At 44.3% G+C, this 26,887-nt stretch overlaps 2 protein-coding genes across 5 annotated transcripts in view; one reads left to right on the top strand and one right to left on the bottom strand.

The window, feature by feature from the left end:
- The window catches only part of LOC149314511 (mitochondrial inner membrane protease subunit 1-like), a 58,767-nt gene extending 34,899 nt beyond the window's left edge, over window positions 1–23,868 (bottom strand). Inside the window, exon 1 of one of the 2 annotated variants that reach the window (XM_089521302.1) lies at window positions 23,769–23,868. In XM_089521302.1, coding sequence (XP_089377428.1) covers window positions 23,769–23,864 — 96 coding nt within the window. In that variant the 5' untranslated portion in view covers window positions 23,865–23,868. Of the gene's footprint in view, window positions 1–3,471; window positions 3,581–23,768 lie in introns of those variants that run through there. The other variant, XM_089521301.1, reaches the window with a different exon arrangement.
- Window positions 23,788–26,887, top strand: part of ELP4 (elongator acetyltransferase complex subunit 4) — a 221,588-nt gene continuing 218,488 nt past the window's right edge. For 2 of the 3 annotated variants that reach the window (XM_089521299.1, XM_089521298.1), the window contains exon 1: window positions 23,798–24,174. In XM_089521299.1, coding sequence (XP_089377425.1) covers window positions 23,850–24,174 — 325 coding nt within the window. In that variant the 5' untranslated portion in view covers window positions 23,798–23,849. Of the gene's footprint in view, window positions 24,175–26,887 lie in introns of all 3 variants that reach the window. The other variant, XM_089521300.1, reaches the window with a different exon arrangement.

Below are 26,887 nucleotides of genomic sequence, written 5' to 3'. Positions count from 1 at the left end.
TACATTTCTTGAAAGAAAGTCATTGCTTTCAGTGGAACTTTTTTCTTCATTAAAAACTCGGCTGCTTAGGACCAGAGAGATAATGAATGGATTCCCAATGGAGAATTAATACTGCATTGTATTATGTCTTGAATAACTGCAAAAAAAAACAAAACCAAAAACCTCTTGGCTATTGTGTTCTTGTGACAAACAACAGAAATCAGCGTTTTATCACATGGCTGTCTTTTACTATATTTTTGGAGAAGCAATAAAAATACAGTTTTCCAAACATGAATAGATGAGTGCAATGATATTCAGTCTAAGTTAATCCCCAGACATCTAAATCCATGAATAAAAATTCATCAGGTTTAAATACACTGAGCCTATTAAGCAAGAACAAAAGCATATGCACAAAAGAGCTTTTAATATATTTCAAAGCCCACAAGAGCCACGGTCTCATTAAAATTATAAATTACTCAAACATGGAATGAAGATTCAAACTGCAGTGCAGCTAAGCAGATTACAGAAAACCTCGCGTTCCATATGATAACACACCATGGCCCTCCCAGATGGGGGCTTGGAACAAAAAAGGGCATCACTGCAGCTAGGGAAAACCACCTTGTGATCTCTGGTTTCTGTTCAGCAGATGACAGCCAAATAATATGTTGATTATTCTGTTTGTGCTGGTAAGCTTGTAAGACGGCATAAAAGTGATATGATCTATTGTGAACTCAATGCTAATGTGTTGCTCCACTCATAAGTGATATATTGAACGTATTTGGAAACAATCTTTTATCTTTTAGTCCACTTTTTAAATGCATGAAGTAAAACAAAAGGCACACAAACAATGCAAGTTTTAAAATAAGAGGGGTGGGAGTTGGCATAGCCCAAACAAGTGAACCTCAGTCATAGATTTATGAACCCAGAAGTCATCTTTCCATTGCTTTTAATGGCTGTGGATCAAATTTTTGTAAGGTAAGGCAAGTACACCCATCTTTTTTTTTCCATTTTAGTATTGGTGCTTAAATATCACAGGTCTGAATTTAAAGCTGTAAACATTCTTAATTTTAAATGGCCATTAAAATGTATTTATGAAAACTGCAACATTTATGCCAGATGGGAAAAGTTAGGCATGTTTATTATGCATAACTTTTTATAGCAGTACTTTTTGTCCATCATATAAAGTTTCTATCTTTACAGAAACAGATAAACTTCAAATAATTAACCAGACTCAGGGAGCAAAATGGAGTTTGACTCTTACCATATTTGTTAGAGTATGGAATCTGGTATGTCAGGAGGCCATAAAGGAAGCAGGGGTCATATTTAGGTAAATGCCATTCTAAAGAACTACTGACCTCTTCCACAGCTTTTCAAAATGTTAATGAGCAAAAGAAACAGGATTCACAGATGTTTCATATTTCCAGTCAGCTGCACTTGATACACACATAAGCAACTTGTGTCTTTGGCTAAAACAAAGTAGACATGAACTGTATTTTGAATAATAACTTGCTAAATGATATGTAAATTACTCCCTTTAAATCTTTGCTCAAATCTCACCTTTTCCAGAGAGAAACTGGAATGGCTTCCTATCCCAACACCCTATTGCTACTAAAATGAAGAACATATCACTGAAATAATCACATAATCTTTATCTGTTTACCCTTGCTTCTAAATTTATTCCCCTTTGTGTTTATCATACTAACAAATTCCTGCCATTGAGTTCACAAACCTAATAAATGCTTCATTATACTTATTTTGTGGTCATCTTTGTATTCTTAACAAATGTGACAATTACTCATAAATGTTAAGGTAATGGAACATAGTTTTTCTAGCTCATCTTTCCTTTGCAGCCCCCTACAGAAGTATATGCCCTGAAAAATCCATTCTTTAGGAGAACTTCCATCCTCAGATTAAGTATCAGACAGTTGAGCAGTACAACATGAATGAAGCAATGTAAGAAAAAATCTTGCATGCTTTGTGAGTCTTTCCAATTGAAAGCATATATATTAAGTGCTCCAATAAAAAAAAAGGAAAAGAAATTTGTCGGAAATTAGCCCAATCCTTTAAGATGTTTACAAAATACCTCCCTACCCCTGCCAAAAAAAAGCCCTGCTGATTTCAGTAGAATTTATAAGTAGGACAAGAGAGAGCACTGAACTATGGATTTGGTGTTCCAGAGTTCGAATACCCATTCAGCCATGAGAAACCACTGGGTGAATTTGGGCAAGTCACACTTTCTCGGCCTCAGAGCAAAGCAAAGGCAAACCCCTTCTAAAGAAATATGGATGGATTCTTAAGGTTGCTGTAAGTGGGAGACAGATTTGGAGGCACGTAACAATAACAACAGGGATTTGGAAAGTGATGGTGGGGCTTTGGGGAACGAAGGAACCAGTACTGTACTTCGTCCACCCCTAAAAATATCCTGTGATAGTTTTGCCCCAGGATCATAGTAAATCATAGAATCATAGAGTTGGAAGAGACCGCAAGGGCCATCAAGTCCAACTCCCTGCCATGCAGGAAATCACAATCAAAGCATCCCCGACAGATGGCCATCCAGCCTCTGTTTGAAGACCTCTAAGGAAGGAGACTCCATGCACTCAACAAATAGGATATTATTAGTCAATAATAATACAACATTTATTGTAATATGTTCATGTGTCTATAAGTCAGAAATGACTTGTAGGCACAGAACAAGAACAGTAGTAGTAATAGCTAAGACCACAGGCTTCAAGGAGTTGATGCTTTTCCTTGATTTATTAAAGTTTGTACTACTAACAAGAAAGTGGCACTGCTTGTTGTTTCTTCTATTGTTATTGCTTCTAAAAATGCAGACTTTCTGACTGTTCAATTTTGAATGTGTACAGTACAGACTAGAAATGCTACTATAAACAGTGGATAAATATTCACTGTCAGAATAAAACTCCAATTCACATCTTACAAAAGACAATATGCATAATAAACTGTGGTATTCTGTTGTAAAAATTTATAGTTCATTTTTCAAACAGAGTGAACAGCAATGTTCTTAACTGGAATAATGGCAGATAACATGATATTCAGTTGCTAGTCAGGCCACTGCAAAGGAAACATATTGGAGGAAATGTACCACATTTAGGGTTCTTGGTTTTTCCATGGCTTCCAAAACCCATTCCTTCCTATTTATGTTACCATTATCAACTGTAAAAAAGAACACCCTCTCCAAAAACAAACAGCAAACAACTGTAGAATTCACCTTTAAATATTCTACTTATAATGCTATTTAACAAGGTGATGTGAAGGCTATCTATAGTTTTAGTAAAATGCTTAAAGTTTTAGGCCCCCCCCCCCCCCCCATGTGACTATTATTTGGAACCACTACATTGTGCCTCCCGGCATACATGCTGAAAATGAACTCACAAATATTCCTTGGGGTTAGTATGTGATAATTTAACCTTATTGCCAGCAATTTTGCTCTTTTTTGCTCTCAGTTCAGATGGTATGGAGGGTGGGTATTACTTGCAAGCTGGAACCTCCTCCTTCTGGCCAGGTGGTCATTGGGTGACTCTCAAAGTCCAGGAAATTTAACATCCATTTGCAAAACAAAAAAGATGCTTCTTTGCAACCCAACATGTCTCCATCCTTTGTGTGGCCCAGGCCCCTTTATGCAAAGGGATCTTGTAGCACCTTTGAGACTAACTGAAAGAAAGAAGTTGGTAGCATAAGGTTTCGTAAACTTGAGCCTACTTCTTCAGATGCATGTTTAGAGTGGAGAATCCAGACACAGACCTATATGAACAAGTTGCATGTGAGAATTTCAATTCAAATCCAGAACCTTGTGGGATGGAGATGAGGTGACAGGTTGTTAGGGGACAAAGGGAGGAGGAAGGCTCTTGCATAAATCCTGATTTTTTATATTCCCATTCCTAATGTCTGATTTATGTCCATTCCCGCTCTGGCCCAGGCACTGGCCTATTTGCCCAGTGTAGAGTGCTGAAGGCCATTGTTGACACAGGGGCAAAATGGACCAGAGGAAGGGGCAATCACATGCCATGGCCCCAATCTGCCTTGAAGCCACTCAAAATAGGAGCAGCAAATAGCTGCTCCTTTTTCGGGTAGTAAAAAGCTGGCTTTTTTACTTGCACCACAGTCGGAAGCCAGCTTCATGGCTCTCAGCAGTGTGTGGCATCTAAATGACATGTCCCCAGAGAGTCATGAAGCTGCCCCCGTGTAAACAGCCGAGCGGCTTGGGAGTGTGCAGCATGTAAATGCCGAGTTTCCAAGCCATCTGGAAGGCAGCACAAAGGGGTGGTCTGTTTCACCCCATAGTATGGCATAAATCCCATTGGAGCATAAGCACAAGAATGTTCCTCTAATTTGTGGATGATGTCATTAGGGCCCGTGATGACATTTCCTGAATATATATGTGGGCAGAGTTGGCACTTGGATTTATGGCAAGGCTTTGTACCGGTGTCCACATCTGTGATGTGTGTTCTCCTGTAGGTAAATACCTGTTTCAGGTTTTAAGGCTCTCTATAGACAAGACAGGCTTTAGGGACATGTATAATGAAGCCATTTCAAACTGGCTTCAGGACAGGCTTTGGGTTTGAGACTGCCATGGTTGCCTTGACCGACGATCTGCGTCTGAGCATCGACAGGGGTAGTGTGACCCTGTTGGTGCTCCTAGACCTCTCAGTGGCTTTTGACACAATAGATCATGGCATCCTCTTGGACCGCCTGAGGGGGTTAGGTATCGGAGGCACTGCGTTGCAGTGGTTCCGGTCCTTCCTCTCGGGCAGGTCCCAGAGGGTGCTGCTCGGGGACAGCTGCTCCAGTAAAAGGGAGCTCACCTGTTGGGTACCACAGGGTGCTATACTGTCCCCTATGTTATTTAACATCTATATGAAGCCGCTGGCTGAGGTTATTCGGAATTATGGAGCTGGGTGTTATCAGTACGCTGATGACACCCAGATCTATTTCTCCATGTCTCGTTCGTCGGCCTCAAATTCTGATGGCGTCTCTTCTCTCAATGAATGTCTTCGGGCAGTAATGGGCTGGATGAGGAAAAACAGATTGAAACTGAATGCGGACAAGATGGAGGTGCTCACGGTAGCAGCCCCGAAACCAAGAATTGGGTTGCAATCCCCAGTCCTGGATGGGGTCACACTCTCCTCCAGTGACTGTGTTCGCAGTCTGGGGGTGCTCCTTGACTCGTCGCTCCTGATGACAAATCAGGTAAATGTGACAGTCAGGAGCGCCTGTTATCAGCTTCGGCTGATACGCCAACTGCGCCCTTTTCTGGAAGCAAGGGATCTCGAGACTATTGTACACGCGCTGGTAACCTCACATCTAGATTTCTGTAATGCGCTCTACATGGGGCTACCCTTGTGCTTGATTCGGAAACTGCAATTAGTGCAGAATATGGCTGCCAGAGTAGTGTCAGTAACATCGAGGAGGGACGATATTACTCCGGTATTAAAGTCCCTCCACTGGCTGCCTATTAGTTTCCGGGCCCAGTACAAGGTGTACTATCACCTTTAAAGCCCTAAATGGCTTGGGTCCAAACTATCTCAGGGACCGCCTTCTCCCATATAATCCTCCCCGCACGCTCTGGTCCTCTGGGAGGAATTTGCTGCAGCCTCAAAGATATAGGCTTTCGGCTACCTCCCAGAGGGCGTTTTCTGTTGTCGCCCCCAGATTATGGAATGACCTGCCGGACGAGATCTGTCAACGGATATCTTTAGACAGCTTTAAAAAGGCTGTCAAGATGGATCTCTTCCGGCAGGCCTTTCCTGGATAGATAATCCCAGCCTCAGGAACCCTCTTCTCATGAGAGTCCCTAAGGTCCTCTCTGAAAATTTGAGTGGAATGCTGCCACAGTTTGCTGTTTTGTTTTTCACTGTTTTGTAATGGTGTGTATGTGTTATGTTGTTTTAATTTGTTGGTTTTTATTATAATTGATTTAATAACTTTTTAAGGGGGGAGGGAAGTAGATTTTGATATATATTGTATTGTATTTGATTATTGTTAGCCGATTGACCTCAAAGGGGCGGGATATATATAAAATTTTATTATTATTATTATTATTATTATTATTAAAGGTCTGCCACCAAGAGTCCCTGAGAGGACAGCATTATTGTCCAGAATGGGTTGTAGTTCACTGATGATATGCCTGAGCGGTCTCAGTTGGGAGCTGTATGTGACCACTAGTGGGGGTTCTGTCATTTTTCCCTCTTTATTCTATTAACCAGTGATGACCTGGTTAATGGTGTGGAAGTGGTGGGATCCTTGGGTGGGAGTGACCATGTTCACCTGGAGATTGTTATACAGTGGAAGGGGGAAGCCAAGCATAGTCAGTCACACAGTCTAGACTTTAGGAAAGCTGATTTCAATAAACACAGGGAAATACTGGGGGTGACCAGGAATAGTAAAAGAGAAAGGAGTTCATGTTGGATGGGAGTGTCTCAAAAAGCACAATTTCAAACAATTCCAATGAGAAGGAAAAATGGGAAATGTGTAAAGAAACTAGGATGGATGATTAAAGAACATTCAACTGAGTTAGGCTTTAGGGACATGTATAAAAAATGGAAAAGGGGGAATCACCAAAGAGGAATTCAAACAAATAGCTTGCATGTGCAGGGGTAAAGTAAAAAAGCTAAAGCAGAAAATGAGCTTAGGCTTGCTAAAGAGGTTAAGAACAATAAAAATTGCTTTTTTTTTGTTATGTCCATAGCAAAAGAAAGAAGGAAATGGTAGGATCATTGCATGAAGAAGACGCTGAAATGCTAACAGGGGACAGAGAAAAGGCAAAACTACTCAAAGTCTTCTTTGCCTCAGTCTTCTCACAAAAGAAAAAAGGTGCTCAACCTGAGGAAAATGGAGCAGAGGACAGGATAGGGGAAATTCAGCACAGAATAAGTAAAGATAGTACAGGGATATCTTGTTAATCTAAATGAATATAAGTCTCCAGGACCAAATGAACTACACCCAAAGATATTAAAAGAACTGGCAAATGTAATCTCAGAGCCACTGGCAATGATATTTGAAAACTCCTGGAGAACAGGAGTAGTCCCAGGAGACTGGACGAGAGCAAACGTTGTCGCGTTTTCAAAATCGGAAAGAAGAGGATCCCAACAATTACCATCCAGTTAGCGTGACATCAATACCAGAAAAGATTCTAGAGCACGTCATTTAGAAAGGCATGCCAGGATAGCTAAAATCAATGAGTTTCTCAAAAACAAGTCATGCCAGACAAATCTTATCTCGCTGTTTCTTTAAAGCGCTAAAAGCTTGATAGATGAAGGGAATGCTGTGCATCTACCATATCTTGATGTCAGTAAGGCCTCGAACAAGGTCCCTGTGAAGGTGGGTCTCATTCACCCACCTATTTTCCTCTGATGGCAGCACAATGGGTCTTTCTATCCCACTGCTGCCACCAATATGTGACAGCTACCTCCCTAGCTGCCACCAATAACTAATGGGGTGCCCTGTGAGATTTTGACTCTGAACCCCTTGGTTATTTTTTTCTTATTTCACCCCACTGCTTGCCACCAAATTGCATGACAAGACCCTTGAAACTTGGATCCCTCACTTGAATGACTCCCATACTTTCCCTTGCCTCTGGGCCACTCTGTAGAAAGACAGAGCACTCACTATTCTGAGTGTTCTCAGCAACAAAAATATTATTAATCCCTGGTAGTGTTTGATTTATAATCTCTTAAAATACCTCAAGTGACCACACACTGAGCCCAAAAAAACTTTATATACAAAATAGATGGTTATAGTATCCTTCTTATAGTTAGTATTCAGAGTTGATACAGTGTTTATTTGCTTAAACAGTTACAAAGATTTACAGCAGGGGTAGGCAACCTTTTTGAGTCGGGGGCCGGGTTGCTGTCCCTCAGACAACTGGGGGGCCGAAGCCGGAGGGTGGAGCTTCCACCCTCCGGGGGCGGAGCCTCCACCCTCCAGGGGCGGAGCCGCACATGGGGGTGGAGCTTCCACCCTCTGGGGCAGAGCCACATGCCAGGGCGGAGCTTCCACTATCTGGGGGCGGAGCCACATGTCAGGGCGGAGTTTCCACCCTCCAGGGGCGGAGCCGCATAATATTTGCAAAAAGCTACTAGGGCCGGCAATGCCATAACACAGGAAAAACGCATGCACACTGTCTCAACCCACAAAAGAGCAAGCAAGTCCATGTGGGGGGATTTTACAAAGAGAATACCAAAGGAGAACAACAACAATAATAAGAGCAATATTTGCAAGAATGGAAGCAACTAGGCAAGGCCACAAAACAGCAAAAAATGCATGCCAATGTCTCAACCCACAAAAGAGCAAGCAAGTCCATGTGGAGGGATTTTGCAAAAAGAATACCAAAGGAGAACAACAACAATAATAAGAGCAATATTTGCAAGAATGGAAGCAACTAGGCAAGGCCACAAAACAGCAAAAAATGCATGCCACTGTCTCAACCCACTTTCTTTCTCTCCCTTCCTCCCTCCCTATCACTCCCACCTTCTCACCTTTTCTCTCTCTCTCTTCTCCTCTCCCTCCCTCCCTCTCCTCTCCCTCTCACCTTTTCTCTCTCTCTTCTCCCCTCCCTCCCACCCTCTCCCTCCCTCCCACCCACCCTTTCTCTCTCTCTCTCCTCCCCTCCCTCCCTCTCTTTCCTCTCCCTCCCACCCTTTCTCTCTCTCTCTCTCCTCCCCTCCCTCCCTCTCTCTTCTCTCCCTCCCACTCTCTCTCTCTCTCTACTCCTCCCCTCCCTCCCTCCCTCTTCTCTCCCTCCCTCTCTCTCTCTCCTCCTCCCCTCCCTCCCTCCCTCCCTCTCTCTCTGCCTCCTCCTCCTTCCCCCCCCGCCCCTCCATTTATAGGAGGGAGGAGGGCGGGGCCAGGAGGGAGGTGGGCGGGGCCAGGAGGGAGGTGGGCGGGGCCCATTTGAAGGCCTGGTGCGGCTCCTGGAGCCCCGATTCAGGGCTCCAGATGCTGCATCAGGCCTCCCAGAGGCCCGGTGCAGCTCCTGGAGCCCCGTTTCAGGGCTCCAGAGGCCCGGTGCAGCTCCTGGAGCCCCGTTTCAGGGCTCCAGAGGCCGCATTGGGCCTCCCAATGGGCGCCGCCATTTTGCCCATCAAAATGGCGGCGAAGTCTCGCGCGGCCTTTATGGTCGCGCGAGACTTTGCCGCCATTTTGAAAGGCAAAATGGCGGCCGGAGCGGCCGAAATCGGTGGAGATTTCGGCGGCAGGAGGGAGCGGGGGCCGGCAGAAAGGTGCCCGCGGGCCGGAGGTTGCCGACCCCTGATTTACAGTATCGGTTACTATATTCTATAAGTGGTCTCTGGGTTACAGTTTCACATAAGACTTTTGACTAGACTCTGAGCTTTAAAATTCTGTTCCTACTTTACGTCTTTACCAGCCATACCAATTCAATTTCCACACTTGACCTCTTTTTAAGGCCAACATGGGTACTCAAAACCCTTTCCAACTGCCCTTTTCAGCAGTGTATCTCAGCCACCTTGGCTGTTAAAACCCCTCAGGGTCTAATAAACCTCTAACTCAGAGTTCTGTCCCTATCTGCTCCCTATCCAATTCCTATCCGGTCCCTATCTAACTCATACACGTTCCTTTCTTCCTATCTCTACTTGCTCCTGGAAGTAACCCCTAACCTTTCTTGGCCATGCTCCCATTGGCTGTCGCCAGGCTTACTCTGCCAATGTTCCAATCTGCCTTTTCCTCATAGTCCCACATAATGTTCCTGCAAAAAAATTAGTAACATGTGGGCTATACAATATTTAGGATTTGTAACTGGCCAACTGGCTGAACCCAAAGGATGCTCAGCAATGGCTCCTTTTCATCCTGGAGAGAAGTGACCAGTAAGCTCCCACAGGGTTCTGTCCTGGGCCCAGTGCTATTCAACATCTTTATCAATGACTTGGATGAAGGAATAGAATGCATGCTTATCAAATCCTCAGTCTATTGTCTAAGTAATGAAGATACCAGGATTGCCTAGGGAACTTGCATTTCAGCAGAATGTGGAGTAATTCTGGCCATATATCTTTCTGCCTTCCTAGAATAGAGCCACTATAATTAAGTTGGCACTTATGATACACAAATCCATGTACTTTTCATGAAGCTCAGTAACTCATTTTTTAAAAGAACGAATCTGCCAATTTAACACTTCAGTACACTATCAAACAAAAGTGTGTTGATGTAATATGCCTTTAAACAACAGAAAAATATTCTGATTGATTGAATGAAGACTCACAGCCAACGTTCTATATTAATGGACCAGGAGACTGGTCACATGTCAGATGACGTTTCACAGTTGTAATGCTCAGTTGGTTGTGAGCTGTTGTTGGAGCAACAGGTTATTACTGTGAGCTACTGTTTTAATTTGTAGCTGTGAAACAGGCTTTGAAGTTGACTGAAAGTCAGAAAGGATGGTATATATATGTATGCTGTTTTATATTGTACATATTATAACTGAAGATAAAAACTTCCACGACTTTGGATGAATCAACTCTGTGATTGTTTCTTTGGCTGTAGCTGGGTGATTTTTACCCAGACAGCACCAGGAATTGGCCTCGCCCGAATTTATTATACTGGACGGCAAAATGTACAAAAACAAACAGAAATTGTACCAACTCTGAATGGATACTACTCCAGGATCCTAGGGTTTAGCTATGTATGATCAAGTGAATACAGTCAGCCCTCCTTATCCACGGATTTTTTATCCACGGATTCAAGCAACCATGGCTTGAAAATATTCAGAAAAAGCATAAATTCCAAATAGCAAACCTTGATTTTCCTTTTTATATAAGAGACAGCATTTTGTTATGCCACTGAATTGAATGGTACTTGAGCATCCATGGATTTTGTTATCCTCAGGGGATCCTGGAACCAAATCCCAGTGGATAGCAAGGGTCCACTGTACATAAAAATGAAGGATCAGGTTTCAAGGCACTAAGAATCAACCTTTCAGACTGTAATCATATCCATGTGGACTTGAGAGAAATCTCTCCTGAATATAGCAGAACTATTATCTACATAGTCCTGGCACTATGAATAGTATGTACCAAGTTTAGGAGGACAGATCCCTACCTGAAAAGAGGAAGCAAAAGTATCTATAAAGAGGGAAACAATGTATGGTTCTTTCAGTTATGCATGCTTAGACTTACAGACTTTTACAATATGACATGGAAACCAAACGTACACGTGCTGCCATTGAATAAAATGAGGTGTAGCGATCTGCAAGTGCTCAAATCTACAGAGGACCCACTGTATATGTCCTTATATGAGCCTTCCTGAGCTTTAACCTCTGGTGGGCAGTGCTTTTTCTTGGTCCTACATCAATGGCACATTTGGTCTGAATAAAGGAAGCAGTCTTCTTGGTAACTGCTCTTAGGATGAAGAACTCCCTTACTTAGGGGGACTGATTGGCTCAAACCATGATGTCTTTCTACTGGCAAATGAAGACCTTTTTACTTAGGGAGGCATGTGGTTTTTAATAAGTTGTAGCAGATAATGGGGGATGTTGCATTTCTATTTTATTGTGTTTTAAATGTGTTTTTAAAATGCCTCCTAACATGTATTTTTAACATGCATTTTTAAATAGAAGCTTGGTCTAATTGTGTTTTGACTTCTGCTTTAATAGTTATTTTTAGTTGTGCTTTTAAATGGCTGTGAGCCTTGCTGAATCTCATGCTGGGAGAAAGGCAGGATATTATGTAAAATAAATAAATAATTGGGGAGGAATTTGAAGAAAATGAAGCAAGTGGCATTATGCAAACGTTCTGCAAGGAAGTTCCAAAATGCATACGATTCTGTTACATATTACTGAACTTACTGTGTTAAGTGTGTTTTCATATTGTTGACTTCTGGCCTGAAGGTACTACTTTCCAAGGCCATCTCATTCTTGCTAGTTCAAAAGCCAAGACAGTGAAAAACTAATTTCCAGTCCATTCCACTAAAATGCTTAAGGACATCTCAAGCAGCAACCTGCCTTGACTAAGCTCACAATGCAGGCACCACAGGAGCTGTACCACATGGCTAGTAGCTTTCTAAACAGCAGACTGAACAGCTAATCCGATTTAGCCACTATGAAAATTTAACCAGCACAATCCAATGCCATCACATTCTGGAACTGATGAGAGAAGAGGCTTTTGCATATCCAGGGCATATGCCACTAAGAAGATTATTTAAAACAGGAATGTAACTGATGACAGTGCAGGTTTCTGTTCCTAATTATCTTTTTCAGTGCAGGGATATTATTAAAAGTACTCAAATATAATTTCACCAAAAAAGCAGCACGGTATTAAAATGTGTGTGTTGCAAGCACTAGAATGTTTGTATCAGCACACACAGACCTTGGACAGAACCATCCAATGGATTAAAAAAGAATGAGGCAATTTATCTGAACAAGTGCTTTCAGAGCCACAAGTAGTTAAACAGAACTCTTGCTCACTATATTTATCCTGCTTCCCACATTAGACAAGGACAGTCTTCTGTATAGGTACAGAAATACTCTTCAGTCTGAGACCTGCATCCCGGTTAAGGGTCCCAGGTGATTATGATCAGTTAAAGAAAGTGGCTTCTGAGGACTGTGTCACCATTATTTCTCAGTGTCACCGTTCCTGTGTTTCTTACTGAAACATTGCTTGGTGTTGCAGTGAGCCTTGTCTATTTAAATAAAGGGAGGGGTTAACATGCAGCTCTCCAAATGTTGCTGCACTGCAACGCTAAACATTTCTCATCATTGGCTATGGTGGCTAAGGCTGCTGGCATTACCAACAAAAAATGGAGCACTACATTTTTACCCACCTTGATCTAAGACTACGCAGAGGCTCTGGGGCTCTTTACCTTTCCTTGTCTCTAACCTGTAGGAGTTTCCTTTGCTCCTTCCTCTTACAACTTCTTTTGCCTTTCACACAGTCTTTATTATTTTCATTGTTGCCACTTTCTCTGATTCATTCTCCTCTTAACACTTACAACCCTCTCATGTCCAGTTCTGCTTTGCCTGACTTGTCTGACCCTCCCTTTCCCCAGACCTCTTTCTTTGCCCTTACTTCCTCTTATCTACTCACCATGCAATTCCCATTGGTTTCTCATCTGTGTTCTGTAATATTTTCTTGCACCTTCACCTCTTCTCTATCTGCTATTCATGCCAAGTTTTAAAGAAGGGGTGGAGGCAGTGCAGTTCCCCAAAACCCACCACTACTGTCCCAAACCCTGTTATTGTTATGTGCCTTGAAGTCATACAGCAACCTTAGGAATCCATCATGAAAAGCTTTGTTCAGAGGGGGGTTGCCCATGGCTGAATGGGGATTCAAACACTTGTCTCCAGAGTTGCCGTCAAGGCTCAAACCACTACACCACACTGGCCCTCTTCCAAATCTCACCACCTCTTTCTTTCTTTCGTTATTTATTTATTTTAAAACAGTGAATTTGGGGAGGCTTTCACCCCCACCCTCAAATAGGCAGAAAAGACTCCAAATGACCAAAAAGGATTAAAATTAACACACTCACCACCAAAGAACTCCTTACCATCCCCAAACACATCTGATGAGAGGGCAGTCCCTTTCAAAATGGAAACCAGAGGTTTTGAGGGGGACTCCAATGAAAATAGGTCTTTTGGCATGCTCTAGGACTTGGTTTCCCAATGAAGATTCCCTGGATTCCTCCCTCCCCCCCCCCCCCCAGTTCCATGAAATATTGCTAGTGGTTCTATGAACAACCATGATTTGGGGGGGGGGGGGTTGATGTAGTTATAAATTGAATCCTTAAAAATATTTCAAGCATCCCTCCATGGTAAAAAGGCTGCTTTACTGTTATTTTAAAGAACAGACTACAATATATGAGCCTTAATCTTGCTCCCAGATTGCTAGCCAGCTTCTAGGCTGGGTAACAGTTCTGTCTTTGAATACTCTTCAAGCACAGGGGCCTTGTTGCCAGCTTTCAACTCATGTAATTCACTTCTTTGGATCCTTTAGGTTAGTGACAGTATGACATGGCTTTAATCTGGCTGCCATCTGACTTTGGTTTGCATTGGCCCAAACCCATTAATATTTCATAGAAGTTAATTGTGTTGATTTATACCTATTATTTTATATAAAGTTACATGTATATTACCTGATATAAAACAACTAATATTGTAAAAATTAAAATAGGTATAGAGTTCAACAGTATTAGATTCCTCTACTTCCAGCTCCCTCCTCAAGTCACTTGCACACCTAGTTGCTAGGGCTTGCAACTGGTAGCACAGAGAGACATGAGGAGGGAGCAAAGGAGGCCAGCTCACGGGAGAAGGAAGGAGGAAGCCAAGGCTTTGGAAAGGACCAAGAACCTACCTCTGATTGCCTCAAGCTGGAAGATTAGCAGGCTGCTTTTTGATGAACCAATTCCTCGCCTCCAACTGGCAGCGCCATCTAGAGCAATTACTCTGGAAGGGTTTTCAGGAACCACTGGGGAGAGGGAGTGGATCATCAAAAAGCAACCCAGAAAACTCCTCCTAGCTTGAGGCACACAGGGGTGGGCTCAAGGGCTTTTTCAGCAGCCTTGGTTTCCGCCTTCCTTTTCCCCTAGGCTGGGCAAGTTGGCTTCAACTGCTATTCCAGCACTAAGTGCTGGATAAGTCAATCTAGGTTTTTACCATCTGGGGACAACTCTTGTATGCTGCAGATGTCCAGATGTCCTCCTTTTCTAGCATATATCCCACATTTCAAACTTCTGTCCAGGACGAATTCCAAATTTTTGAGCATGACTAAGAAATCCACTGAGGAACACTATATTTGCTGTTTCCCTTTGAGAAATCTGTCTACATGGCAGCCTGTCCTCACCGCAAATGGGGGGACAGGGTGGATCCTTCTATAGTTTTAGGAGCATCAGCATACTCCAGACCTTGGGGGGGGGCGCGTTTGTTTCTCAGAGGGGGAAAGGACAGCAAACATGTTAGCAGGAACGATAGATGCATGTTATCATGGAGTACTAACTTCTAAAGGACACCACAAAGATATGAAAAAGGATAGAACTGCATATTTAGTCCAAACCTTATGTCTGTAAAGCTGCTCCCAGGCAGACCTAGCCTAAGAGAACAGAATTTGCATCAGGACAATTTTGAACAGAATAACGATGCTTAATTCTCTTCTACCAGTTTCCTCCTACCATCAGTTGGGCTGTAATAAAACATGCACATAAAACTAAGGCAAACTTGTAGGGAGAGCATCCCAGAAGGGGAATCAAGATCTTCAGGAAATTCTGAGGAGCCCATGACTGCACATTTATTTTGAGTTCCTCATGCTTTCTGTTCTCAGCTAAAAAGGTAAAGTTTTCCCTTTGACAATACAGTGCGCCCTTGTTTTATGTGGGGGATCCATTCCGTTCCCGTATGCTCAAGCCCACTGAAAATAATGGTGCTCATGTTCACAGCGGCGTGCATGCGCCATGGACGCGCACACCATTGTTTCTTCCGGCGCACGGAACCAGAAGCAGCACTGCTTTCAGCATATGCTGAAAGCAGCATATAATGTGATTGCATATAACGCAGGCGCACTGTATTTTCTAGTCATGTCCAATTGTAGGGGGCAGTGTTCATCTCTGCTACTAAGCCTAGGGAGCCAGCATTGTCCAAGATGACTCCGTGGTCATGTGGCCAGCATGACAAAATGCTGAGGCACACGGAGTGCTGTTACCTTCCCACTAAAGTGGTACATATTTATCTACTTGCACTTTTACATGCTTTTGAACTGCTAGGTTGGCAGAAGCTGGGACTAGTGACAGAAGCTTGCTCTGTCATGCAACACTTGGGTCTCAAACTGCTGATCTGCTAACTTTGCGATAGTCAATAGTCAGTGTCTTAACCACTAAGCCACTGTGTCCCTTCTGTTCTCAGTTACATGTACATTATTTGTGAATTATGATGTGCTCCCCCCATGAGTAAGAGGTGAGGCAGCTGCCTCTTACCAAGACCAGGAGAATCTATTGGATAGTAGCTGAAAGACTAATAGACTTCCTATTCAGAGATTCTCCATTACAAATCATGTCCCCAAAAGCCCTAATTTGCAAAGAAGAAACAAGTCATGAGTCCTTAAAGCAAAGTTGTACAAACTGCAGCATGCAAGCAAATGCAGCCCCTCAGAGGTCCACATCTTGCTCTGTCCAACCAACCTTCATCTTCCCTCAATTTTTTCAGGTTTTTCTCCCCCTCAAAAGCCCCCAGACAGTAAATTGGTGCACACCTGGAGGCCTCAAAAAGAAACAACTGACATTAAAACACCCCTGCCACACACAGAAGCCAACTAGTAAGAGGCAGACAGCCAATGAACACAGAAGATTTATCAAACCATTGGCAGACCTCCTTCTATGGCAGATGGATTGCACAATTTAGGTCACAAGCTGTGGCCTTCATGTGAAGGCACACTAGATTAACTTGTATGGGCTTTTCTTTACTTTTTCAGTAAATTTTAAATTTACACAAATAATCTATTTTCCACTGCCAAGACACAAAGGATACTTATTAAAAACTCAACAATACTACTACACCGTCAGATTATTTGTTCTCTTGTGGTATCCATTTCTTCAGTTAGGAATGACAAGGCAGAAAAAGAACCTCAGGCGTATCAAGTGCCACAATATTCATTCATGAAGGAATATGTGCACACCTTCTAACTCTTAAATGAGATAAGAGCCAAGATCCTATTTGGAGCTGGTGCAGTGCCAGGTTCCACCACTGTGTTTATATGCAGTCTCACAGAAGAAAAATGGCGAAGGGAACCAGATGGGGTGGCAATACAAACGAGATTTCCTGACACCTCTGTGTATCCCATATCCAATCAGTGGCCATCAGGGATGATGATGGAATTGTTTCTGGTACTGGACAGCTCCCTGTGCAATTTCCAAAAAAGTACTTATGTTGATCTAACCCTTGGATACACCAGTGTCAGACACAATTAGGATTCTGGTCCATGGCAGAAGCAGCCATGGGCCAGATGAGGAAGCTACATTCAACCTGTGAACCTGATTTTCCCTGTCGCTGCTTCAGACAGATCATTATCAAGTACAAATCACAGTCCTGTTTTCATCACTGTTATTAGGTGTGTGTTTGTGTGTGGGGAGTCCATAGAAAATTAGACTGCAGTTGTGCACCCAAATACACACTTGTGTATGGTGTCTATAGATTTCCCCATCTTGATGACTGAGGCTGTAACTGATTCTCAGCTCTAGTCCACATGGTCCAAAACACACTGCAGAAATAATCCAATTTGAGACCACTTTATATAGGTTATAAGTGGAGTGCTAAGTTACAAGTGGAGTTATAAATAAGGGAGTTATAAGTGATCCATGTTATAAGACCCTTCCAATCCATGCAGCTGTAAGTGTACACAAGTGATTCCAAGAACTGTGTCCACACATGTGGTTAGATTACAACTGTCATAATACTTGACTGGTTATCTCACCAAGACTTCTGAGAACCCAGGTTTGGGAATCACTGGTCTAAACAAAAGCTTCCCATATCCCAAGCTGCCTGATGCAGCACATACATGGGGGAAAGAGATGAACTGTGTACCTGTCATGAGAAGAAGCCATGTGTACATGCTCAACACCATCCCTTGCCCCACCCCATCTATTGTCAGCCACAGAAACCTCTAGGCTAAAGCACAGTCTCACTCTAAAAATATCCTCAGAATCACTTCTATCATAATCGACAATGACATTATGTTATACATATCCCATCAGTGGCACAGAGTGACACTAATGCATAATACACACACTGCTACAAATGTGAATGTCTATTCTATTAAGTGTTCATATAATGAAAAAGGCTGTAACATACAATAGTCATCTCTTAACAAAACCAATGTTTTCTACATGAAAAAAACCACACTGTATGTAAGATCCCAATATTATGATCCTGCAAATACCTAATTGCAGTACCAGTGCATAGGATATGACTGGTACTCTTGCCCAGTTTAAGCAAACACAATATTCACAAACACCTCCTATGATCTTTACACACTTTGTGGTGTTATAATTTGAAACTTTAATTGCTTTAATAAACAGTGCTGATATTTGATGAACAAAAGATATTTTACCTATTCAACCAACACATGCCAGAGTATTTTGTGCTCTCACAGGTTATCTCCCCCAAGGCAACACTTAGTCGGAATCAGTTTTCAGGCTTCTTGGGTAACCCTCTATAAATTTTGTGCATCTGGGTTCAAAACACAGTGCAGAAATAATCCAGTCCGAGACTGTTTTCACAGCCTTGGCTCAGTGCTGGAGAATCCTGGAGACTGTAGTTTATTGTGCCACCAGAGCTCTCTGACAGAGAAGGCTAAATGTCTGACAAAACTACAGTTCTCAGATTTCCCTAGCATTAAGCCAGGGCAGTTAAAGTAGGCTGCAGTGTGTTTTCTTTCTTCTTGGCAAAAACTGTTCCAGTTCTGTCAGGCTGCATGATGACTGCTGGTGAACAGTAACCTTCTAATCTTGTCAGAGATCCTCAATTTGATTCAGGATTGTGGTTTGACTAGGGGCCCATTCACATTACAAAAAACATCGGTTCTGAAACCGATTCAATCACGTGAAGTTCCTACTCACCCTGAATCTCACACAAGCGAATCCGGGGCTTGCACACCCGTTCCGTGTTAAATGGCCCCTAGCGCGGTGTTTTTGAAATCGGCGCAAATGCCGTTTCTTTTTAAAAACCCCGGGTCCTGGGAATGAGAACTTTGGCCTCGATCACGATCGAGGCAAATTGAGGGAGGGATTTAGGTCAGAGGGTGGGCAAAGGGCAAGGCATTTCCTCCCCTCATCGGAGGGGAGGGGGAGGAGGAAAGAGCCCTGGGAAGAAGGGAGCAAGGGAAGGCATTCTTTAGGAGCCTCTTTTCCCTGCATCCTCTGCCCAAAGCCCTCTGTCACTGGGCATTCCTTCCCTTGCAGGAGGAAAAAATTCAGGTCACTAACGGAGCTCACGTCAGGCAACCCCCCTCAAACCATTTTTTTTTGAGCAACTATGCGCATTGTTTATATTCCAGAGGCAGATGGAGCCAGGCTTGCAGTTTATATCTTTGGATTTCCTTGCTTTCTGCAGAGGCGGAAGCTACAAATGTTGCAAACAATCAATGTTACATTTTTAACAATTTTTTTTGAGCGAACATGCGCATGGTTTATATTCCAGAGGCAGATGGAGCTAGGCTTGCACTTGGATATCCTTGGATCTCCTTGCTTTCTGCAGAGGGAGAAGCTACAAATGTTGCAAACAATCAATGTTACATTTTTAACAATTTTTTTTTGAGCAACTATGCGAATGATTTGTCTTCTTGAGCAGATACAGCAAGGGAAGCAAAGGTAAAGCTAATGTTGCTTTTAAAAGCATAAAAAAAAATGCATGGCAATCCCATCCTTTGCCTGGGACAGGGGCAGATCTGACCCAAAAGCCCACAGGTTTATAAAAAAAGAGAGAGAGAGAGAGAGGCATCTCTCTCCCTGCTTCAGCCGCTGAAACCCCTGTGCCTGGCTCTTTAAAAAGGGAGGACACTTCCCCCGATGCCCTGCAAACGTCACCATGACGATAGCTTGATTGGCAGCAGCCACCTCCAGAATGCATTCGATTTCTGTCAAAATGCATTCGATTTCAAATTTGTAGTGGGCACTTGCTAACGGAGCGATTCGGGGGAGGGGCATCCGGATCAGCCCAGTTCCTTCCAGGTCTTTTAGACCAGTATGAATGGGGCCCAAGCCTTCTAAAACACCCAGGTACTTGTTTTTAAACCACTCCAGGGTTATGTTTGCTGTGTGTCGAGCTAGGACACCACTCCAGTTTCAAGTCCCTTGCAGAAATAGGTTTTCCTTTAGAATTGCCCTGGATTTGTCTCTATCCACCTTTTTCTCAATGCTGACTAGTTTCCCAGTCCCTGCTGAGGAAAAGCATCCTCACATCATGATACTGCTACCACTATGCTTCACCATAGAGATAGTCCTCAGGGTAGAATCATAAAATCATAGAATCATAGAGTTGGAAGAGACCACTAGGGCCATCCAGTCCAACCCCCTGCCATGCAGGAAATCCAAATCAAAGCATCCCTGACAGATGGCCATCCAGCCTCTGTTTAAAGACCTCCAAGGAAGGAGACTCTTATCACCCTCCGAGGGAGTGCATTCCACTGTCGAACAGCCCTTACTGTCAGGAAGTTCCTCCTAATGTTGAGGTGGAATCTCTTTTCCTGTAGCTTGCATCCATTGTTCCAGGTTCTGTTCTCTGGAGCAGAAGAAAACAAGCTTGTTCCCTCCTCAATGAGCATTGTTTACTTTATACTACACACATTTTACAGCAGGAAAAATTATTATAACAATGATCATATCTACACTGTGTACGAGTACAACGTCCTGCATTAAAGTCCCAAGGAAACAACGGCCTTAAAGACCGTAAAACCATCCATCCAGTTGGCAAAGGTGTGCTTAGCAGGATCCACCTTTGGCTCATGCTTTGGCTTCTTCGTGGATGTAACAGCTACCGCTTCTTTTCCTTTAGGCTGAAGAAGGGAAAAAACATCCACATAGCATCCCCTCAAAATGCTCTTGCGCACTCTCTTTGACAAGTGCGCACCAGGGGGACGCTCACCCGGAGAATAGATGGGGAACTCAGCAGCCAATGGATCAACCCACACACCCTGAAGTCCGGGGCGCCAAGCCCTCCTCTTAACGGCCCAGCAAGGCAAACCAGGAACCAAAGCATGCTCGACCAATGGTTTATTTTTCATCATTTTTTCATAATGCCCAGATTTGTGGAGCATCTGGGTGATACATTTTCTATTGACAAGTTATCATTAGTCTCTTGGTTTGTTTTCTAATGCCTTTCTTACCTAGTCACTGAACTGGGTGGACAGCCTTCTATAGGCATGTTGCAGTTATGGTGCCTATACCTTTTCCATTTTGTAATAACAGCTTTAACGGTATTCCAGGTAACATTCATAATTCAGGATATATAGTTACAGGCCAACAAATAGGTTTTTTTGAACACATTTATACTGGACTTGTTCAGAAACCTCCTTAATCATGATGCTATTTGCAAGCATACCCCCTCCAAACTCTGGGGCCTTCCAAAAACAGATGCATTTAACCTGAGATCAGTTCTACTGGAACTGCACACTGGTGAATTCCATCCAACTACTTGTATGACCTCTGGAGGAACTAGTTGTCCAAGTTCATCTTTAAACACGTTACAAGAAAGGGACTAAATACACATGCAATCCACAAGTGCCAGTTGGCTTTGGTTTACTTTTGTGCCACAATAAAAAAAATATTTTGCAGCTGCACAGTGTTGAGTATCTTTTGTGCACCACATGGCAACAGTGCCTCTGAACCCCATTTCAATTCCAGGTTATAACACTAGAGGAGAGTTCCACAGATATCATGAACTGCCAAAAAGACAAATAAATGGGCCTGAGTAAATTAAGTCTGAACTCTCCCTAGAAATCCCTAATGATCAAATGGAGACTATCCTACTTGGGCCATATCATGAAGTGATATGACCCATTAGAAAAGACAATAATATTTGAAGAAGTAGAAAGCAAATAGGAGAAAAGGAAGAATGAATTACAACTGGATTGACTGAATCAAGGCAGCCACAATCCTGAGTTTTCAGGACCTAAGCAATGCTGTTGATAACAGAGTGTTTTGTAGGCTTCTAATTCAATTGGAGGTCTCTAATTCATAGGGTCACCATAAGTCCAAGTCAACAACTGTAGTTAGCAACAACACAAGTGGAAAGGTCAGAGGGATGAATTCTTCTGGCAAGTACTATAGAAAATAATAACTATTAGGGCCCATACAGACAGGCCAAAATAAAGCTGCTTCAGGACACTTTGGAGGCGTGCTGTTTAAATGATGCATGAGTCCTAAGAGGCCAGTAGCCACGCCAAAGCCAAGCTCCTAAGGACTGGAACACAACTTTGGCACAGCTTCTGGCCTCTTAGGACACATGCATCATTTAAACAGCATACCTCCAAAGTGACCCGAAGCAGCTTTATTTTGGCCTGTCTGTACGGGCCCATTATTCTGCAATTGATAACATTCCGCAACAAACTTAGGCCCCATACAGACAGGCCAAAATAAAGCTGCTTCAAGTCACTTTGGAGGTATGCTGTTTAAATGATACATGCGTCCTAAGAGTCCAGAAGCCGCACCAAAGCCATGCTCCAGTCCTGTATTCTCCATCACCATGTACAAATGTAGATATGGATGCAAGAGATGGACAGTAAAGAAAGATGATAGGAGGCAAACCAACTCATTTGAGATGTTGTGCTGGAGAAGAGCACTGAGGATTATGTGGATGGCCAAAAAGATAAACAAATGGGCCCTAGAACAAATCAAGCCAGGAATCTCCCTGGAAGCCAAAATGACAAAACTTAGGCTGTCATATCTTGGACATATCATCAGAAGAGAGGACTCATTAGGAAAAAACAATGATGCTGGGAAAGGTGGAGGGAAGTAGAAAGAGAGGAAGGCCGCATGCTAGATGATGGACTCTGTTAAGGAGGTCATGGGTATGAATTTGGAGGGACTGAGCAGAGCAGTGGTGGACAGGGAGCCTTGGAGACGTCTCATCCACAGGGTTGCCAGGGGTCGAGGTTAACAACAACAAACGGTAATATAACATAGGGTAATATCTACCAAAAGCCAGTGTGGTGTAGTGGTTTGAGCACTGAACTAGGGCACTGGAGAACAGGGTTTGAATCCTGGCACTGCCATGAAACCCATGGCTGCCCTTGGGCAAGTCACACTCTCTCAGCCTCAGAATAATAATAATAATAATAATAATAATAATATTTATTTATAAACCGCTATTCCGCATTGATCATAGCGGTGTACAGATAAGAATTGCAATGACAAATACAAAATACAGGGTAAAAATTGGAATACATAAATAAAACTTCAGTAACAACATTTCAAAATTACAAATTAACACCATAATCAGATCCAGGCCATGAGAAACCTCCCCTGAAGCAATCTTGGCACCTCAGGGCCAGGACTTAAAGACACACAACCACCAAGCGTCCTCCAAGGGCAGTTGACTGATAGGGTCCCTGCTCTGCTCTGTGCAATGAACACAGCTCTTCCAGCGCCCAGAGTGACCCATGGGTCCTAACCACAAAATGAGGGGCCTTCCATGGAAATGCAGGGCATGGCCAAAGAAAAGCCTCAAAAGCTGATTCTTGAGACATGCTCAAAATGGAGGGCATTTCCACATTCCTTTTGGACAGGAGGCGTCCTGGAAGAGGAAGCGCCCCGGTCACTCTGGCTGCCACAGCCCAGAAGGGCAGGAGACCAGGGCTGACTGTTGGAGGCTGCTGCTGGCACTCACTTAGGGCGAAACACACCAGACAGAGTCCACTTTGAGGCCGCTTTCACTGCCAAGGCTCAAGGCCAGGGAAAGGTCTTCTCTGCACCCAAAGGCCGACTAGAGACCCCCACAGAGGACGCTCCTCTGGGCCTCGCAGCCCCTCCAGGGCAGTTCCAGGGCCAGTGTCTGTCGGACGTTGGCCACAGAGCTGCGCTGGGAGGGTCCTAGAGCCAAACATGGTGCTTTTGTTATCTGCGGCTGTTCTCCCGTATCCACGGGGGCCTTGTGCCCCTAAACCCCAGCGAATGTGGGGGGAGGCGTGCATTTCAATGGCAAGGGCTGGAGGCCAAAGCCCCCTCAGGCTGCACTCCCACTCAGAGAGAGAGAGATGAATGCGGGGACGTCCCCTCGCGCACGCGCACGCGCGCCCCCTTCCCTCTCTTCCCTGAGCGCGCGCTCCTCGCCCCTTCCATTCACTCACCTCAGAGGGATCTGCAACAACCGCCGGGACTAGAGGAAGCGCCTCCGCTCCCTCCCTCCTTCCCAAAGGGCCGAAGCCAACATGCTCCCTTCCCATTGGCTGAGCGAGACCCCCGCGTCACGCCCATTGGCCGAGCGAGCCCAAGCGCCACGCCCCCCTTTGCCCCGCCCCTTGCTCTCCCCTGTCAACCGAGGAAAAACTAAGATGGCGGCCTTGGCGACCGCGAGGGAAGAAGGGGCTCCCGCTGCTGCTGCTGCTGCTGCTGCTGCTGCTGCTGGGACGAGTTTCCAGCGGAGAGGGCCGCCACAGGGCTGCCGCCTGGCCGTCCTGCCTGGCACCCGGCCCTCGCCTCGGCACGGGCAGCTCCTCCTCTCCAGCGGGCTCCCTTCCCTGGACTTGGCGCTAGGTCGGTGCCTCTTCCAGACACGTTTTCCTCCGGGGGCGGGCGGGCAGCGGAGGGAGAGGGAGAGGCGCTGCCGCCGCCGTCCTGGTCGTCCTCTGCCGCGGGGGATGATGGGACGCAGAGTAGGCTCCCTCTGAGTGAGGAGACTCTGCTGTGGGCAAGAGCAGACGGGGGAACCCGGGGGACGCCTTGTGGGCGTGGGCTGCCCGGGACCCTCCTCGTCTGTGGGGGCAGGGCGGGGAGCCAAAAGACAAACCAGAGACATATGTAGAGCAATGCATATACGATGTAATTGTTGCTTTAAAGGGAGGAGGGCGGGATTGGGGCTTAGTGAGAGCTGTTATTTTGAAAACGTTGTTTTATCATGTATGATTTTATTAGTCATTAGTTGCTTTCATATGTATTAGTTTGTTTTTACTGTAAGCCGCCTTGAGCTTAATCAGAGTAGGCGGCATACAAACAACAACAACAACACAAAATAATTTATTTATAGCCTCCTCCTGTTTTTATATATATATATATATATATATATATAATATTTTTCTGAAGGAATCAAGGTGGGTTACAAGCAGAAAAACAACAACAACAACAACAACAACAATAATTAAAGATACAGGTTCTGGGACAGGCTGGCCAGACGCGTCCTCCTTTTCCAGGACATGCCCTACATTCCCCATTCTTCCCTACTGACCACCCCCCAGGATATCCCGTTTCCTCTCTAATTGTTTTTAATTAACTGTTTTACTGATTTAACTTATATTTTATGTATTATATTGTTATGTCAGATTTACAATGCCGTATGCAGGAACGGTGGGATTTACTTACATTGTACAAAATTTTATTATGCACAAAATTTCTATCTGGAGGGGGCAGATAGAAATTTATAAAATATTGTTATATCTATGGGCATCACTAAGAAGCAGGGAAGGTATATTTCGATTAGTGGGGTATTTTTAGCTTTCTTGCTTTGTCATGTCCTACGCACTCTCCTTGGATGCCTTACGTTTTGTGGTGTCTTGGCCTCCTTTGCGTTTAGGACATCTGGAGCAGCCCATGTGAAAAGTGTGTTGCCTCAGGGACTGACAGCAGTTGGGTCCCACAGATGCCTGGCTCCTCTCCTCAGGGGCATCGCCAGAGAGACGCAGGGAGTGCGGGCCGCACTAAGTGGCACCCCAAGGAGAACGCTCAGAGTTTGTTGCTGTTGGTATGAATTTTTTGTGAATTTTTTTGGCTATGTGGACATGCACTAGAACAGTTTATTCCTAACATTGTCAGGAATAAACTCTTCTAGAACACGGCCATGAAAGCCCTCGACTTCATGTTGCTGTTGCTGTTGTTAACCGCTCTTGAGTCGACCCTGACTCATGGTGACCCTGTGGATGAGACATCTCCAAGGCACTCTGTTCTTCACTGCTCTGTTCAGGTCCTGTAGATCCAGGCCCCTGGCCTCCCTGACTGAGCCTATCCATCTGGCATATGGTCTCCCCCTCTTTCTACTGCCTTCTGTCTTTCTTAGCATTATCGTCTTTTCTAGTGATCCATGTCTGCTCGTGATGTAGCCAAAGTACAACAGCCTCAATTTAGTCATCCTGGCTTCCAGGGAGAGTTCAGGCTTAATCAGTTCAGGCCTCGCTATGGGGGACGCAGACCACACCAGGTGACACCTTATGGCAGCGGTTCTCAACCTGTGGGTCATGACTCCTTTGGGGGGGTCAAACAACCCTTTCACAGGGGTCGCCTAAGACCATCAGAAAACACGTATTTCCAATGGTCTTAGGAACCGAGATGAAAATAATTTTATGGTTGGGGGTCACCACAACATGAGGAATTGTATTAAAGGGACGCAGCATTAGGAAGGTTAAGAACCACTGCCTTGCAAGGAGGGGAAACCAGTGTTCCTTGATCATCTGCTCTTGGGCAGAAATGGGCTATGGCAGTTGCCTGCATCCTTTTAAATATTGAAGAGATGATCTGACTGGGGTGAAGTCTAATGGGAGGAGGAAGGAGAGGCCCCAGGTTTTTGTTTTAAAAGAATTTAAATTTTATTTTATTTTTAAAAATTAAAAAAATTTCAAAATTTTCTTTAAAAACATATCCTTTTACCAGATTTTCACCTCAGGCCTATGAAACTATGTACATTTGGCCCTCCATTTTCATGGGGGATCTGTTCTGGACTCCTCCCCAAAAACAGAGACTCACCAATATTCAAGCCCCATAGGCTTGAATGGGGCATGGCCAGTGAGTGCATGTGGGGCATGCGCTGCCGGGGCATGCCCCATTGAAAATTATGGAGGTTGCCCCTCTATGAATATTGAAGACCATGGACCTCAGGTCCGCAAGAAAGGAGGGGCAACTGAATATGTAAATACATTTAGGCTGTGCGTATGAGAGTATGACAGCCTCAGTTTGGTATTCTTGGCTTCCAAGGAGAGATCTTGCTTTATCTCAGTGGCATCACTAAGGGGCTGTACCAGGTGACATCTTAACGGGGGGGGGGGGAGCATTGCTCTGTAAACCTCTGCTTTTGGCAGAAATGGGCTGTGGCATTTGCCTGCATCCCTTTTAAAACAGGGGTAGGCAACCTGCGGCCCGCGGGCCGGATGCGGCCCGGCGAGGCCTTGGGACCGGCTCCAGCCCGGTCCTGCCGCTGATTGCCGCCGAGGCCTTTGGGGGGCAATTGTCTATAGAAGCCTCAGAAACATGAATTTATATTAAC

Source organism: Sceloporus occidentalis, unplaced genomic scaffold (genome assembly GCF_023333645.1).
Source record: "Sceloporus occidentalis isolate IW3139 unplaced genomic scaffold, rSceOcc1.0.p SCAF_4, whole genome shotgun sequence".
Classification (NCBI taxonomy): domain Eukaryota; kingdom Metazoa; phylum Chordata; class Lepidosauria; order Squamata; family Phrynosomatidae; genus Sceloporus; species Sceloporus occidentalis.
The sequence above is the reverse complement of the archived record's forward strand: the minus strand, read 5'-3'. Positions and strand labels throughout refer to the sequence as shown.